Source organism: Bos grunniens, chromosome 6 (assembly GCF_055505025.1).
Source record: "Bos grunniens cultivar Pamir isolate PY7600 chromosome 6, Bosgru_T2T1.0, whole genome shotgun sequence".
In the NCBI taxonomy this organism is placed as follows: Eukaryota; Metazoa; Chordata; class Mammalia; order Artiodactyla; family Bovidae; genus Bos; species Bos grunniens.
The window spans coordinates 2,037,723-2,054,345 of NC_141170.1; the positions used below are offsets into that span (position 1 = coordinate 2,037,723).

Genomic DNA, 16,623 nt, shown 5'->3' on the forward strand with positions numbered 1-16,623 from the left:
AGAGCCTATCATTGTAAAGACCCTGATGCTGGGAAAGACAGGGCAAGAAGAGAAGTGGGTGGCAGAGGATGAGAGAGTTGGATAGCATCACTGACTCAATGGACATGAGTTTGAGCAAGCTCTGGGAGATGGTGAGGGACAGGGAAGCCTGGCGTGCTGTAGTCCATGGGGTCGCAGAGAGAGTCAGACATGACTTAGTAACGGAATAATAACAGTGTATTGCTCTTTCTGACTCACTTCACTCTGTATGACAGGCTTGAGGCTCATCCACATGGCTACCGATGACTCAATTGCATTCCTTTTCTTGGCTGAGTAATACGCCGTTGTATGTATATACCACACCATCTTTATCCATTCCTCTGTCAGGGTACTGAGCTCAGTGCTCTGTGGCATCCTGGAGGGGTGGGGTGGTGGGGTGGAAGGGAGGTTCACAAGGGAGGGGATGTGTGTATGCAACGTGGCTGATTGATGATATACAGCAGAAACTGACAAAACATTGTAAAGCAGTTATATTCCAATAAAAACATCAGCCTACCTTCCTTGTTGTCATCGTCGTTTTTCAGTCGCTCAGTCGTGTCTGACTGTGACCCTGTGGACTACAGCACACCAGGCCCCTACCCATAGGTAACTATTACTCTGATTTATGTAAGTTTCAGCTGTTTTTGAAATTTATATCAGTGTAATTATACTGTCTGAATTCTTTTGTGTCCAACTTCCTTTGACTTCCCAGATAGCTCAGTTGGTAAAGAATCCTCCTGCAATGCAGGAGACCCCGGTTCGATTCCTGGGTCGGGAAGATCCCCTGGAGAAGGGAAAGGCTACCCACTCCAGTATTCTGGCCTGGAGAATTCCATGGACTGTATAATAGTCCACGGGGTCTCAAAGAGTCGGATACGACTGAGCAACTTTCACTCACTTTCCTTTACTCGGGATTGTTTTTGAAATCCGTTCATGCTGCAGGTGGTGTTCAGTTGTACTCAAATAGCACAGTTTTTTGCCCCTGCCCCAAGAAGACAACAGGAGTGCCTGTACCCGTCCACACAGCTGAAACTTCAGAGGAAGGAAGGTCAGCAACAGTAAAGATGAAAGGGACTTCCCTGGTGGTCCAGTGGTTAAGAATCTGCCTTCCATTGCAGGGCATGGCGGTTTGATCCCTGCTTGGGGAACTACCATCCCAGATGCTCTGGGGCAGCTAAGCCCCTGCCCCTCAGCTACTGAGCCTGCTCACTGCAGCCTGGGCACTGCAACCGGAGAGAAGCCTGCAGGCTGCAGCTAGGACCTGGCACAGCCAAATAATAAATAAAAACATCTTTCTAAACTATTATCTAATTGCTCTTCCTACCATTCTTGTCTTGCTAGGGACAGTCCTCCTAGGCCTTTCAGGGGCTTGCATCCTCACCTCCGAGGTCTCTGCTCATGTGTGGCCCAGAGGGGCCTCTCCTGGTCCCATCTCAGCCCAACGAGCACCCTCCGCCTTTGCGTGGCCTGGTTTTGTTTCACACCATTTATCACTGTGTGTGTGTGCGTGTGTGTGTGCGCGTGTGCTCTGTCACTTCAGTCACGTCTGACTCTTTGCAGTCCTATGGACTGTAGCCCACCAGGCTCGTCTGTCCATGGGGTTCTCCAGGCAAGAATACTGGACTGGGTTGCCATGCCCTCCTCCAGGGGATCTTCCCAACCCAGGGATCACCTGAGTGGAAGTAAGTAGCTGTTAGAAATGCGTAGTTCTGAATGTTACAGAAATCCTTTTTTTTTTCTTTTTAGGAGGGATTAACAAGAAAAGTGGCCGCAGTAAGAAATGGAGGGAGATGCTGAGACTTCCCCCGGTCAGCCAGTGCAGCGAGCTTCGCCAGTCTGTCGGTGAGTACGGAGGCGCGCCTGCCTCTCCGGAGGCCGCGTCTAGTGCGTGATGTTTCCCTCTGTTGGATGTTATTTTCTCTTGAGTGCCTTGTTTGTTTCAAATCCTCTATGATAGATTCTCCTTATACCATCGGGATTCTTCACAGGAAGAAACCGCATAGGTTTTCTAATGTGCGTTAGAAACATAAAGTATATGGCTATTGACTTTTTCATTAAAAAGGTCTTGGAAATTCCCTGGTGATCCAGTGAGTAGGACTCCACACTTTCTTTCACTGCTGTGGGCCCAGGTTCCGATCCCTGGTCGGGGAACTAAGATCCCACAAGCTGTGCAGCACGACCAAATAAATAAATAAAATTAAGAACATTCTGTAAGATGTAGTATAGGCCCATTGTTCTGGATAGAACTGAAGAGAAATGTGGCAATCATCCCCTCTAGAGGGGAACGCTGGTAACCCTTTTCCATTCTTCTTCCAAACAGTTCTCTATGCATGTGGACAGGAATTCTTGATGGGAACTTCAGGAAAAGAGTGGTCAGATAAACAATAAGATGCGTCAGTGTCATGGGCCACTCTACAGCTGTGAGAGTGTTAGCCACAGGTCCTGACGTGAGCCAAGAACTCATGTGCAGAGCCGTGCGTGAGGGCAGCCATCACTGTTTGTTTAGAGATGTGATTTCCAGTTCAAAGGATATACATTCAAAATGTTGATATTCCCAAGTTGCCTTTTGCAAACTCTGTCACCTTACCCTTGCCCGGGACTTTGCTAACACTGATTGTTGCCAGTGTTTTTCATCTTTTTGTTGTTGTTCAGTCGCTTATTTGTATCCGACTCTTTGTGACCCCATGGACTGCGACATGCCAGGCTCACTGTCCGTCACTGTCTCCTGAAGTTTGCTCAGATTCATGTCAAATTGTAATTTGAAAAATGGTCTCATTTTAATTATGGATGGAATTGAGCAGTTTCCTTGGGTTTTTCAATTTTATTTTCTTCTAATTCATTTGTAAAATTTCTTTGTATGTGAAATGAGTTATCCTTTTATATTCAATGTGAATACATTTTCTATTTCTGCTCTTGCCTTTTGACTTGCAGTATTTTTTCAATATGGACGTTTTAATTTTTTATGTAGACAAATATATCAATATTTTTCTTCTTAGCCTCTGAACTTTTTGTTGTATTTAGGGAAGACACCTTTACTCCAAGATAATTTTTTTTTAATCTGTTTTTTCTTTAGTACCATTATAATTCCTTTTAAAGAAAGTTTAAATATTTTAACTATCAAAATTAACTTCAGATAGCATAAAGTCAGAGTATTTTTCCCCTAGAAAAACATATCCAACCTTATTATTTAACCTCATTACATCTTTTTTCTCATTATGTTTTAAAAACAACAATTTTTTTTAGATATAATTAGCATACCCTATAATTCACCTGTTTAAAGTGTATAATTCAGTGGTTTTTAATATATTCACAGAGTTGTGCAACCATTACCACAGTCAGTTTTTCAGTTTTACAACATTTCCATCACCCGGAAAGAAACCCCGTGCTCCCTGGTAGTGCTCCCGGTTCCCGCCCCCACGTCCAGCCACGGGCAGCCACGCATCCACCTCTGTGTCCATGGATCTGCCGATCCTGGACATTTCATATAGATGGGAACTGTACACTCTGTGGGCTTGTGTGACTGGCTTCTTTTCACTTAACCTCATCTCTTCAGAGTTCCTGCGCTGTGTGGCGTGCATCAGTACTTACCTCCTTTTGTTGTCAAAGACTCTCCCACTGTACATGTTATACTTATCCATTCATCATTTCATAGACATTGAGTTGTTTTCCATTTTTTGTCTGTTATGAATAATATGGCTACAGTTCAGTTCAGTTGCTCAGTTGTGTCCGACTCTTTACGACCCCATGGACTGCAGCACGCCAGGCCTCCCTGTCCATCACCAACTCCGAAGTTTACTCGAACTCATGTCCATTGAGTCGGTAACGCCATCCAACCAGCTAGCTCATCCTCTGTCTTCCCCTTCTCCTCCCACCTTCAATCTTTCCCAGCATCACGGTCTTTTCTAACGAGTCAGTTCATCACATCAGGTGGCCAAAGTTATTCATGTACAAGTCTTTTTTAATTGTGGTAAAATAAACGTAACAGAAGTGGCCACTTTAACCGTTTTGAAGTGTGAAGTTCAGTGGTGTTTGTTTGGAGATTGTACGTGTGTCTGAGAAGGACCTCTGTCTGCCCTGTGCTGCCTACATGATGCAGATCTGTTGCAGCTCGGGGCTAGCTGCTCTGAGCCCTCGATTTCCTCAACGTCCCCGAGAGCGGCCCTCCCTGTTGTTGCCTCCTCACCGCTGAGGGACTTGGAACTGGAACCAGTTGCCTTCTGAGACACTTTTATTGTGAGAAACTGGCCCTTCCCTCGGAGAAGGCAATGGCACCCCACTCCGGTACTCTTGCCTGGAAAATCCCATGGACGGGGGAGCCTGGTGGGCTGCAGTCCATGGGGTCGCTAAGAGTCGGACACGACTGAGCGACTTCACTTTGACTTTTCACTTGCATGCATTGGAGAAGGAAGTGGCAACCCACTCCAGTGTTCTTGCCTGGAGAATCCCAGGGACGGGGAAGCCTGGTGGGCTGCCGTCTATGGGGTCGCGCAGAGTCGGACACGACTGAAGCGACTTAGCAGCAGCAGGCCCTTCCTTCCCATGCTTGCCGCCTCCCTCAGGTCACCAGTGCTCTTCCACAGGCTGGTGCCCCGGCCCCAGTGCACTGCCCCTCTCCCCGTCCACGGCCCGAGTCCTTCCAGATGGCCCTCGGACATGAGCATGTCCCACAGATGTCTTCAAAATGCCCGACTTGTAAGAATAACTGTGAAGGTCAAACGCGTAGATCCACGGAGAGGACTTACAGGGGCCCTGGCACACAGTGAGAGGAGGAAATTCTCTCCTGTTGTTTGTTTTTATCTGCTCCTTCCAGGAAGGAGGGAGACTCCTTGGTATAGCATCTAGGCCTTTTGAAGCTGTGAGCTTTGTTTTTTCCCCTTGAAGCTTCATTTGCCTCCACATTGGCCTCCCTGCGTGTGCTCTTTCAGCCTCTCTGAACTGCTTGTGGGGTTAGTCACTTGCCTCTGTGTATCTTGGTCCATAGATGGTCCTAACAAATTAAAATCTGGTACAGTAGCATAGCATTATAGGGGATGTGTAGTCCATGCGATCTAGAAGCTGTTCAGTGTGGCTGGAGCCAGAAAGAAGAAACTGTTCTGACCTGAACTCACACTCCGCCGAGGAGCACGGAGCTGTTGGTTTCTAGTTTGTCTGTTTTCTGCTCCGTCTACGTTGTACTCACTGGTCATCCTTTTTGGTTTCCATTTTGTCCTCTTCGATTTCTTTCTTATTCTGTTATTACAGCCCCTCAAGCGATTGTTACTGCTTACTGTGTCCCTCTGGATCTTTGCATTTTGCGGTTAATTTTTTGTTCTTTCTTAGAGGTTTTGTCTCTCCTTAGCTGCTGGGAATGCCTCTGAGACGTCCCTACCTCTGAGTCAACCTTCTTTTGTTGTGTTTAGCATTTACTGGAGCCTTTAATCTTGGGCCTGGGAGAATTTAATGTATATTTAATTATAAAACTTATGTATGCTTAATTATAAAGTTTAATATGTGTCTAATTTAAGAGAGGGGCTTCCTCTGTGGTCACGTGGTTCGACTTTCCTGGGCACCCCTCTGTTGCATGGGGTTCTGGAAGGTGGGTGGGTCAGCGAGGTCCATCTGGACGGAGCCTGTGTTCCAGGGGCCACAGCGCTGCCCCACTCTACCAGCTCAGCGTGTAGTTCCTCCAGCCGGGCTCTGCCTCCCTGGGGTCTCAGTGTCTCTCTTGTCAGATACCCACATTCTGCAAAGTGGCTTCAGCCTGAAGTCCCCTGGACTGCAGTTGTGTTCAGGCCTGGGCGGGCTTCCTGGTCTCTGAGGACTCGCTGGTGGCTCCTTTATCGGTCCTGCGCTGTTGGCTTTCTCTCTTCCTGTTGTTCAGTTGCTCAGTTGGGTCCTACTGTTGTGTGTGTGTGTCTGACTCTTTACAACCCCATGGACTGTAGCCCACCAGGCTTCTCTGTCCGTGGCATTTCCCAGGTGAGAATACTGGAGTGGGTTGCCATTTCCTCCTCCAGGGCATCTTCCTGACCCAGGGATCAAACCCGTGTCTCTTGCATTGCAGGCGGTTTCTTTACCGCTGAGCCACGTGGGAAGCCCATGCAGTGCTCAGGTCTCTTGACTCCCGGGACACCTGCATCCTTCCCTCCGCGTCAGGTCTCTTGACCCCCGGGACACCTGCATCCTTCCCTCCGCGTCAGGTCTCTTGACCCCCAGGACACCTGCATCCTTCCTTCCGCGTCAGGCTTCATCCTCCGCTGTGGTTTTGTCTTTGGCCCTTGGAGGAGGAGCCTGGGTGAGAAGGCCGGCAGACCCGTGCTCCATCTGCCACCCCGCTGGAAACCGGGAAGATCTACGAACCTCCGAGTGTGGGGGCAAAGCCTTTACAGCTCCCAGCTTTGGACTTCCCTGGCTGTCCACGGGCTGAGCCTCTGTGCTCCCACTGCAGGGGTCACGGGGTAGATGCCTGGTCCCCCAGTGGTGAGGACCCCACACTTCCATTGCAGGGGGCGAGGGCTGGAAGCCTAGTCCCCCAAAGAAGTTCCACCTGCTGTGAGGTGCAGCCACAAACAAAAAACAAACCAAAAAACCTCTCAACTTTTAAAAACATCACCCCTTTAACTACTTTATATCCTGTGTTTTTTAAATGAAATGAGTGAGTATCCCTAAATAAAATGTGGTAGCTGAGTTGGATAAAGTGGGTGGCAGAATTTTTGCCAAACTGCTGCTGACATTTGTTGAAACAAGCAGTTGTGCAATGGGAAACATGGTTTTATATCCTTGGCTGCATTCCCCACATGCAGACTCAGTGATCTAAACAGGATTTCGTTCCTACTTATACCTGGCATTAATAAACCCTTCAGTTGAGGAGTTTGTTAGGGCCTGCTTGATTTTCATGAGTTTCACTTAATTCTTCACCTTTATAGCTGGTTTAGGAATGTGAAAAAAGTGAAGGTGTTGCTCAGTTCTGTCTGACTCTCTGTCCATGGGATTCTCTAGCAAGAATATGGGAGTGGGTTGCCATACGCTTCTCCAGGGGATTTTCCCAACCCAGGGATCGAACCCAGATCTCCTGTTTTGCAGGCACATTCTTTACCATCTGAGCCATAGGAATATCTGAACATAATTATGCTCAAGTTCAGAGCCACTGCTAAAAGAGCAACTGATTTTCTTGCTGAAGTTTAAATCGACCTATTTTGAACATAGGATTTTGCCTTATAGTCCTTGTGACACTTTTGCCAAATTTTAGTGCCTTGTTCTCAAGATAATATGAGTGTTTGGGGTAAGGTAAGGTATACAATATATTATCCCACCAGAGAGCAAAAAAAAACAGTTAAAAAATCGTTAAAAATATATTTGTTAACTTGTGAAAGAATAGAAATGTATCAAAACAAAAAAGTTTTCAAAAATCTAAAGTAGTATGTTCCTGTGATGAATTTCACATGCGTGTAATTTGTGCCTAACACACGGAGTGGGTGGAGTCATGGGAGGACCGACCCAGCGCCCTTTCCTGCCCCTGGGTTCCCCAGGGAACCCCCCCTTTCCTCTGGTGGGGAGCAGGGAATTCCCAGTCCGTCTCCACACACCTTTCTTCATCTGTTCTTCCAACTGCCTTTGGCACTTTAATTTTAAATATCCGTGATAACCCAGTGTGAACTAGTAAACAAAACTGTGGTCTCAACAATAACACTGCGAGTGCTGTTTCTGCTGTGCACTGTGTCAAGTAAAAGTAGTGAGGTTCAGAAAAGCTTGTGTGTGTTGTCTTCTCTTCACCCAGAGAAGGACTACAGCAGCCTCTGTGACAAGCAGCCGATCGGAAGACTCCTCTTCAGGCAGTTCTGCGACACGAAAGGGGATCTGAAGAGGCGGATTGAGTTCCTGGATGCAGTGGTGAGTGATTTATCGCCGCGTTGAGCCACCTGAGCCCGGGCTTTTCAAAAAAATGGAAAACTCGCTTGAGGGCTCTCTCAGGCGATCAGACCCTGCAGCGCGGTGAGGGCACAGAGACTAGCGGTCCTGGCGGCGCGCCCTGTTGGGTTAAAGCGGATAAAGTCGTAGTTCATACAGATTGCTTCCCAAGCTTCGGAGAGTCAAAGGTGTTTACGATGTAGCTTTGAAGCGTGCTGCTTTCCCTTGCAAGAAGGCTAAAGAGCTGGTGAAGGCAGCGCTTGAGAGCCGCCTCCTCCAGGCGCCCTGAGTGCTTGGAGACGCTTCCACCCAGAGCACGCACAGGGAAGAAGCCAGCGCAGGAAGCAGGGTCACAGTGAATGGAGTTGACCGTCCTTCTAAGTCTGCCTGACATCTCTGTGTCTCCAGCTCGACGTTCACCCTGATTTCCTTCTAGGTTAGGAGATGTTGTGTTTCTGAAACCATATAGATAGCACCGGCAAGACTAGAAGCTTCAACACTATAAAATTCAGAAGCGGCTTAATGGACAGTTGGGAGTTGTGCCCAGATTATGACACTTCCCTCGCTGCTTTGGCCTGTCCCAGTCACATGAGCAAATGTGTATTGACTCCATACTGTATGCAAAGGACTAGCCTATATCATGGGGATTTTAGTCATTTTTTCCCCCTTGACTTAGCTTTTTAGAAATACGTACCTATATGTATTCTTTCGGAAAACCGTGTGGGGCCCTTGCCTGTTTTGTTGTTTGCTCGTGCTCTGGGAGCTCCCCGGCTCTCCTCTCTGGTGCCTGGACTGGGCTGAGAGATGGCTGTGAGGGAGACAGTCAGAGCTTCCTTTTGAAGGCTTCTCAGATGGCACTAGTGGTAAGGAACAACCTGCCTGCCAGTGCAGGAGACATAGGGGACACGGGTTCCATCCCTGGGTCGAGAAGATCCCCTGGAGCAAGGCGTGGCAGCTCACTCCAGTGTTCTTACCTGGGCAGTCCCATGGGCAGGGGAGCCCAGCAGTTCATGGGCGTGGCAGCTCACTCCAGTGTTCTTACCTGGGCAGTCCCATGGGCAGGGGAGCCCAGCAGTTCATGGGCGTGGCAGCTTACTCCTGTGTTCTTACCTGGGCAGTCCCATGGGCAGGGGAGCCCAGCAGTTCATGGGCGTGGCAGCTCACTCCAGTGTTCTTATCTGGGCAGTCGCATGGGCAGGGGAGCCCAGCAGTTCATGGGCCCATATGGTTGTGCAGAGTTGGACGCAACTGAAGTGGCTGAGCATGCGTGCTCCCTTTTTTAAACTCTCTCTTTTGTCCTGGCCTGCAGTCGATGCAAACGCTGCGTTAGTTTCAGGTGTGCATCCGAGTCTTCCGATGAATCGTGACCCCTTTAGCTTCTAGGTGCCTGGCTTGCTGGCTGTGGCAGCAGGATTAGTCTTTCGATGGTAGCCTTGTGGTGCATAAGCCACACCAGCGTATGCCACCAGGCATCACTGTGGCTCCGTCTCTCCTTGTATGGGTGATGCCAGGTTCTTTGAGCTCCTTGAGTGGACAGATGGCATCTTATCCATTTCCTTCTCCTGGCCACTGACATGGTTTTTCACTCTGTTCCGGTGTCAGTGTTTGTTGAATGAATTATATCAGTCGGGGGCCAAGGAAAGACATGGAAACGGTGACAGACAGGCTGAGAGGTTTATTGCAAGGAATCAGCATACATGACGGTGTGATCTGGCTGGAGGTGGGAAATCCGTGGCTCAGACCATCAGGAAGGGCAGGACAGGACTCTCCAGCAGTGGGGTGAAACTGCTCTCCTCAGGCAGAACTTCTCGAGGAAGCCTCAGCTCTGCTTGAAAGGCCTTTGCGCTGGTTGAACAAGGCCCTCCCAGATTACCTGGGATTGAAGTCAACCGAGAGAGACTTGGCCACATCTACAAACACCCAGCAACACCGGGTTAGTGTTTGAGCACCTGCAGACGGCCACCCATCTGGTTGGCACGTCAGAGGCCATCATGGAGTCACAACACTTTCTCTCCCAGCAACACTGGGTTAGTGTTTGAGTACCTAGAGTTGGCCACCCGTCTGGTTGGCACGTCAGAGGCCATCACGGAGTCATAACACTTGCTCTCCCATCAGTTGTCCATTGTATTGCATCCAGAACTCCTGGAACTTGAGTTGAGCAGTCCGTGCGTGAACAGAGTCGCAGCACTTTCTCTCCCATCGATTGCCCGTTGTGTCGTATCTGGAGCTCCTGGAGCTTGAGTCGAGCAGTCTTTGCATAAACAGTGTGCCAGCCAGTGTGCTGGTGAGTGTGATGCCCTGAATGGAGAGGGTGAAGTCGGCTCTGGGAGGGCAGCCAGCCGAGGCCACGGCCCCTGTGCCAGGCCTGAGCAGAGTGCGAGGGAGGAGGCTGTTTGCTGGCACAAGCCCTCCATCCTGGAGTCCTCTCTGTGCATTCAGTAGAGCAGCTTCCCTGGGTCTTCGTTCCCCGCCTCTCTCAACTCCATCTGGCTTTCGGCTTCGCTGCTCTTCAGGGCCCCACTTGCAGAACCTGGGCTTCGTGAGGCCTCTGCATCCTCCTGTCTGCCTGGCTGGGGACTCTGCGGAACAACTTGTTGAAATTCTCTTATCTCGGCCTTGGCAATCTCCCTCTTGTCTCTCTCTCTCTTCTCTGTCTTCCCATTCCTTGTTCCTTGCTCATCCTCGATGGGTGTTTAGATACTGATCAGGTGCTGCCTGTGACTTCATTTTCTGGCCTGGGTGCTGTCGCCTGCCCTCCGGTTGATCCCTGACACGTGTGTGTGAATGGCTCCTGCTCAGGTGTTGCGGACTGACTTCCTTGGGAGCACTGCACACAGGTGTCTGAGTGCCTCTTGGGCTTTCCTGAAACACCGTTGCCTAGGCCAGCCCAAGTTGTTCATCTTACTCCGTTCTATTTGGCCACACTTAAGGGCTGAAAATGCAGTAGGATACAGGGAGCACTGTGCACGTGTTCCTTACTACACTGTGTTAGTTGCCCAGTCGTGCCCGACTCTTTGCAACCCCATGGACTACAGCCCACCAGGCTCTTCTGTTCATGAGATTTTCCAGGCAAGGATACTGGAGTGGGTTGCCATTTCCTTCTCCAGGGGATCTTCCCGACCCAGGGATTGAACCCAGGTCTCCTGCACTGCAGGCATATTCTTTACCGACTGAGCTACAAGGGAAGCCTACTACATTATCGATCCTTTAAAAACAGACCGGTTTTTCCCCTCATGGCCATCAGTTTTCCAAAGAAGAGCTGCAGATACTTGATCAAAAGAGCTGCTCACTGGTTCTCAAGGCACCAAGTCAATTCCACAAGTCAGAGGATTTTTGAAACCTTAAAAAGTCCACAAAGAAGCTTAACTAACGTTTTTCTTTTCTGTTGTCTCTGCAATCAGGCAGAATATGAAGTGGCCGCTGATGAGGACCGAAGACACTGTGGGCTCCTGGTCCTCGACACGTTCTTCGGGGGAAAGGTGCGTTCCCTTCTTTAGCATAAAGATTTGTAAATGACTTAAATAATTAGAGCACATAGCCATGTTTACTTCGTTGGAATAAGTAAGTAATGAAATGACTCCATTTTACTTTGGAGTCAAAGCCCATTTGGGTCTGAACCATCTCTGCCACTCTCTCACTGTGGGAATATCTTTGTGCCCACTAGACGTTCCACTGAGAGCTGTAGAAGAGAGGTTGTATTTATGTAGCTTCTAAATCTTTTTTATTAATTTCTTTTTTCTTCCTTATCTTCTCTGAAGAAAAACTAAAATAGCAAGGGAAGTTGTCAAGGAGAAAGGTGCAGTGTGAAGAGTTGCCCTGGTCGACACAACAAGTACGGAAGCGGGAGGGGCAGCGGTGCCTGCTTCTGCTGCTGTTCAGTCGCTCAGTCGTGTCTGACTCTCTGCGACCCATGAATAGCAACCTGCCAGGCTTCCCCGTCCTTCATTATCTCCGGGAGTTTGCCCACACTCATGTGCTATCCAGCCATCTCATCCTCTGTCAGCCCCTTATCCTGCCTCAATCTTTCCCAGCATAAGGGTCTTCTCCAATGTCAGCTCTTCACATCAGGTGTCCAGAGTATTGGAGATCAAGCTTCAGCATCAGTCCTTCCAATGAATATTTAGGGTTGATCTCCTTCAGGATTGACTGGTTTGATGTCCTTGCTGTCCAAGGGACTCTCAAGAGTCTTCTCCAGCACCACAGTGCAGTTCTTTCCTGCTTAGCCTTCCTGATGGTCCAACTCTCACATCTGTATGTGACTACTGGAAAAACCATGGCCTTTGGCTATACAGACTTTTTGTCAACAAAGTGATAGCTCTGTGTTTTAGTATGCTGTCTACGTTTATTATAGCTTTTCTTCCAAGGAGCAAGTGTCTTTTAATTTCATGGCTACAGTCACCATCCACAGTGATTTTGGAGCCAAGAAAATAAAGTCTGTCACTGTTTCCACTTTTTCCCCTTCTCTTTGCCATGAAGTGAAGGGACCGGTTGCCATGATCTTACTTTTTTGAACTTTGAGCTTTAAGCCAGCTTTTCTACTCTCCTCTTTCACCTTCATCAAGAGGCTCTTTAGTTCCTCTTTGCTTTTTGCCATTAGGGTGGTGTCATCTGCATATCTGAGGTTATTGATATTTCTCTGGGCAATCTTGATTCCAGCTTGTGCTTCATCCAGCCTGGCATTTCGCATGATTTACTCTGCATATAAAGTTACACAAGCATGGTGACAGTATACAGCCTTGACATACTCTTTTCTCAATTTGGAACCAGTCTGTTGTTCCATGTCTGGTTCTAACTGTTGCTTCTTGACCTGCATACAGATTTCTTAGGAGGCAGGTAAAAGTGGTCTGGTATTCCCATCTGTGTAAGAATTTTCCACATTTTGTTGTGATCCACACAGTCAAAGGCTTTAGTATAGTCAATGAAGCGGAAGTAGATGTTTTTCTGGAATTCTCTTGCTTTTTCTGTGATCCAGCGGATGTTGTCAATTTGATCTCTGATTCCTCTGCCTTTTCTAAATCCTGCTTGTACATCTGGAAGTTCTCTGTTCATATACTGTTGAAGCCTCTTGTGGAGAATTTTGAACATTACTTTGCTAGTGTGTGAGATGAGTGCAACTGTGTGGTAGTTTGAACATTCTTTGGCATTGCCCTTTTTTGGGGAATGGAATGAAAACTGACCTTTTCCAGTCCTGTGGCTACTGCTGAGTTTTCCAAATTTGCTGGCATATTGAGTGCAGCACTTTCATAGCATCATCTTTTAAGATTTGAAATAACTCAGCTGGAGTTCCATCACTTCTAGTTTTGTTCATAGTAATGCTTCCTAAGGCCCGCTTGACCTCACACTCCAGGATGGCTTACAAACAACAGGAACTTATTGCTCACACATCTGGAAGCTGATAGCCAGCACCTCCTTGCTGTGTCCTTAAGTGGTGGAAGAGGTGTGAGGTGTCTCTGGAACCTCCACTATAAGGGCTCCAGCCCCACTCGCAGGAGCTCCATCCTCTTGATCTAAGCATCTCCCAAGGCTCTGCCTCCCAGTATCATCACTTTGGGGGTTAGGAATTCAACATACATATTTGGGGCACACATTCAGATTGGAGCAGTCGTATATAGGACATCCTGAGTATTTGTACACATTAGGGAGAAAGAAAGCTGCGAGAGCTAGTAAATGAATTCAGCAAGCTTGCAGGATCCTGGATCACTAAACAAGCTTCTCTTGTGTTTCTATACACTATCATTTAAAGTCCAAAAATGAAGTTAAATCAACTCCATTTACAATAGCATAAAAAAGAGTAGAAGGGTTAGCAGTAATTGTTTATAACAAAAGAAGTGCAACATTTAACACACTGAAAACTTCAAAACATCATTGAAAGAAAGTAAAGCAGAACTGTAATAAAATGGAAAGACATCCTGCGTTCACAAGTTAATTAATTAACAAGTAGATCTTAGAATCCATACACATACTGAAAGGGTCATGAATAGTTACAACAATCTTAAAAAGCAAAGCTGGAGGACTTAACACCTCTCAATTTCAAAACTTACTACAAAGCTACAGGACAGTATGGTCCTGGCATGAGGACAGACATATAGATCAACAGAACAGAACTGAGAGTCTGGAAGCTGTCAGTTGACTTAAGGCTGCCAGGACTATTCATTCGGGGAAAGGAGAGTCTTTTCCATAAATGGTGCCGGGACAGCCGGGTACCCATGTGCAGAAGAAGGAAGTTGGACCCTTATTTAATACTGTATACAAAAAGTAACTTGACTGTGAACACCGTACTGCTCCTAGAGGAAGCCTCTCAGGCGTGACTCTTAGCTGTAGAACTTCAGGTGTGAAGCTTCACGACCTCAATTTAGACGGTGGGTTCTCATGTGACATTGAAAGGACAGCAACAAAAGAAAACAACAGATAAACTGGACTTCATCAAAGTACAGTGCTTCAAAGAGCACCGTGAAGAAGAGAGGCGGAAGAAAGTGGGGGACATACGAGCAGGCCAGTGTCGGACTCGGATCGGGCACCCAAGATGCGTAAGCAGCTCTTGGAGTCCAACAGTAGAAGACAGCCCGAGTTTAAAAATAATGCAGGTTTGTGTTTTTAACAGAGGATAATAAGCATATATCTGCAAAATCTACCCCCTCTCCGTCCCCACTGGTGGACCTTCCCATCAGAGTTCTCATTGTCCAAAACTTTAAAAAGTAAGGCACTGGGTCCTTTGGTAAATTTTCGCTGGCAATTACCTTTCCTGAAAAATAAGTATTGTTCCTTAATTTAAAGCCGCAGAAGGAATCTCTATTCCGCTTTCCTTGTGCTTGGTATCAGGCCAGTGGTCCCATCCTTAGCTTGCTGCATTTAGCTTGCCTCATGTCTCTGCTCATGGGGGATCTGAGCACTGCTTTTCCTTCCTGTGGAAATAGATTTCTGTTAGTGTGTTTTCTAAGACACTGAAGGAAGGATCTCTATTTGGAGTAAGTCATTAAATAGTCTTCATAGAATTAACCTGCTGTTTAATTTAGCTTTAGGAAATTGAGACCTTTGGAGGGGAAATAATACTATGGAAAACCCTAAGAGCTATGTCTGTAAAACGTGTATTTTTGAGACAAGTGTTGGAATTTAATGGCTTTGTCTGCTGGAAATTTTGTCTTGTTTTCTGTTTGGCCCCGTGCCTGGAACAATGCGCATTTGATGAGTCAGTGAGTGACCAAACTTGTTTACCCTCATCGTAGCCTCTCCGTGTAGGAAGAAAGTAGCCTTGGGGGCACACTGCTCAGGTGAGGCTCCACTGCTGTTTCTGTGGCTGCACCAGAACGTTCCGTAGTTTGTCAAGCCTCTTCCATCAGGTTGTTATGAGGCTAAATGACATAATGCATCAGTTGTTTTAGGCAATTTGAATGACAGCTATTAATCATTATTAGTTATAACAGTATTATTGGTTTTGGGGGGAAATGTGAGTTTACTTCTTATATATGTCTACCAGTAGTTCAGCAGAGAAGGCAAATGGCACCCCACTCCAGTACTCTTGCCTAGAGATTCCCATGGATGGAGGAGCCTGGTTGGCTGCAGTCTATGGGGTCACTACGAGTCGGACATGACGAGTTGGACACGACTGAGCGACTTCACTTTCATTTTTCACTTTCATGCATTGGAGAAGGAAGTGGCAACCCACTCCAGTGTTCTTGCCTGGAGAATCCCAGAGACGGGGGAGCCTGGTGGGCTGCCATCTCTGGGGTCGCACAGAGTTGGACACGACTGACATGACTTAGCAGCGGCAGCAGCGGCAGCAGTTCAGCATCTTTGATAATGAACTTTGATTTGTAGAAAACAAAAAGTTGTATTGTGGTTATTCAGCTACCCCACAGCCAGAAATCAGTAAGTTCAATGTACAGTTGAATGTGATCTGTGTATTTTTTTTTCAATAAATCAGGACAGCAGTTTTGCTGTGTGTTTTCTTTTTCCAGAATCCTCTTCGTGAGGGTCAGGAGAGGGGAGAGCTGGTGTGTGGGGATGTTGTTGAGAATATAGACTCCTAGAGCCTTTTTGCAGAGCAGTTTTGCAATAAATACCAGTGTTTTAAATGTGTGTATCTTTTAAGCTAGTATTTCTCCCTCTAGGAATCTACCTTATAAAACACAGCTGTGGAAAACGTTCACAGCAGTGATGTTTGCCGTGGCGAGAACTGGCAACGAACTGTTGAGGGGGCGGAAGCCCATTCTCTAGAAGCCATGCAGTCATTGAGGAAGCAGGGTAGCTCTGTGGGTGTCAGCATATACCTACCGCGCTATACATGTATTTATCCCTTTTCTGTGAGGGGGGAAGATGTGTCTGTTTCTGAGTGTGTGTGTTTACATTTTCAATTGTGATTAAAAAAAAACCAAATTTCCCATCGTAACCATTTCGAGGCGTACAGTTCAGTAGAGTTAAGTGCGTTCATACTGACGTGCAGACCGTCAACCACCGCCCGTCTCCTGGACGGTTTTCATCTTGCACAACTGTGGCTCTGTCCCCATTAAACACTAACTCCCACTGCCCCTGCCCGCAGCCCCTGGCCCCCTACCATCTGCTTTCTGTCTGTGAATCTGACTAGTCCAGGGACCTCATGTAAGGAGAATCATACAGTATATTTCTTTTTGAGACTGGCTTATGTCACTTAGCGTAGTGTCCTTAAGGTTCCTCCATGTGGTAACAGGTCTTAGAATTCCTTTCTTTTTTGAGGCTGAACAA

General features: G+C 47.4%; 1 protein-coding gene across 50 annotated transcripts in view; it reads left to right on the forward strand.

Annotated features, from left to right (window-relative positions):
- Positions 1–16,623, forward strand: part of GRK4 (G protein-coupled receptor kinase 4) — a 57,620-nt gene that overhangs the window by 13,721 nt on the left and 27,276 nt on the right. For all 50 annotated transcript variants that reach the window (XR_015165087.1, XR_015165091.1, XR_015165095.1 and 47 more), the window contains 3 exons: positions 1,765–1,860; positions 7,775–7,887; positions 11,307–11,384. Coding sequence is in view for 21 of the 50 variants with exons in the window: in XM_086404604.1 (XP_086260730.1) it covers positions 1,765–1,860; positions 7,775–7,887; positions 11,307–11,384 (287 nt within the window). In the remaining 29 variants the exon portion in view is untranslated. The remainder of the gene's footprint in view (positions 1–1,764; positions 1,861–7,774; positions 7,888–11,306; positions 11,385–16,623) is intronic.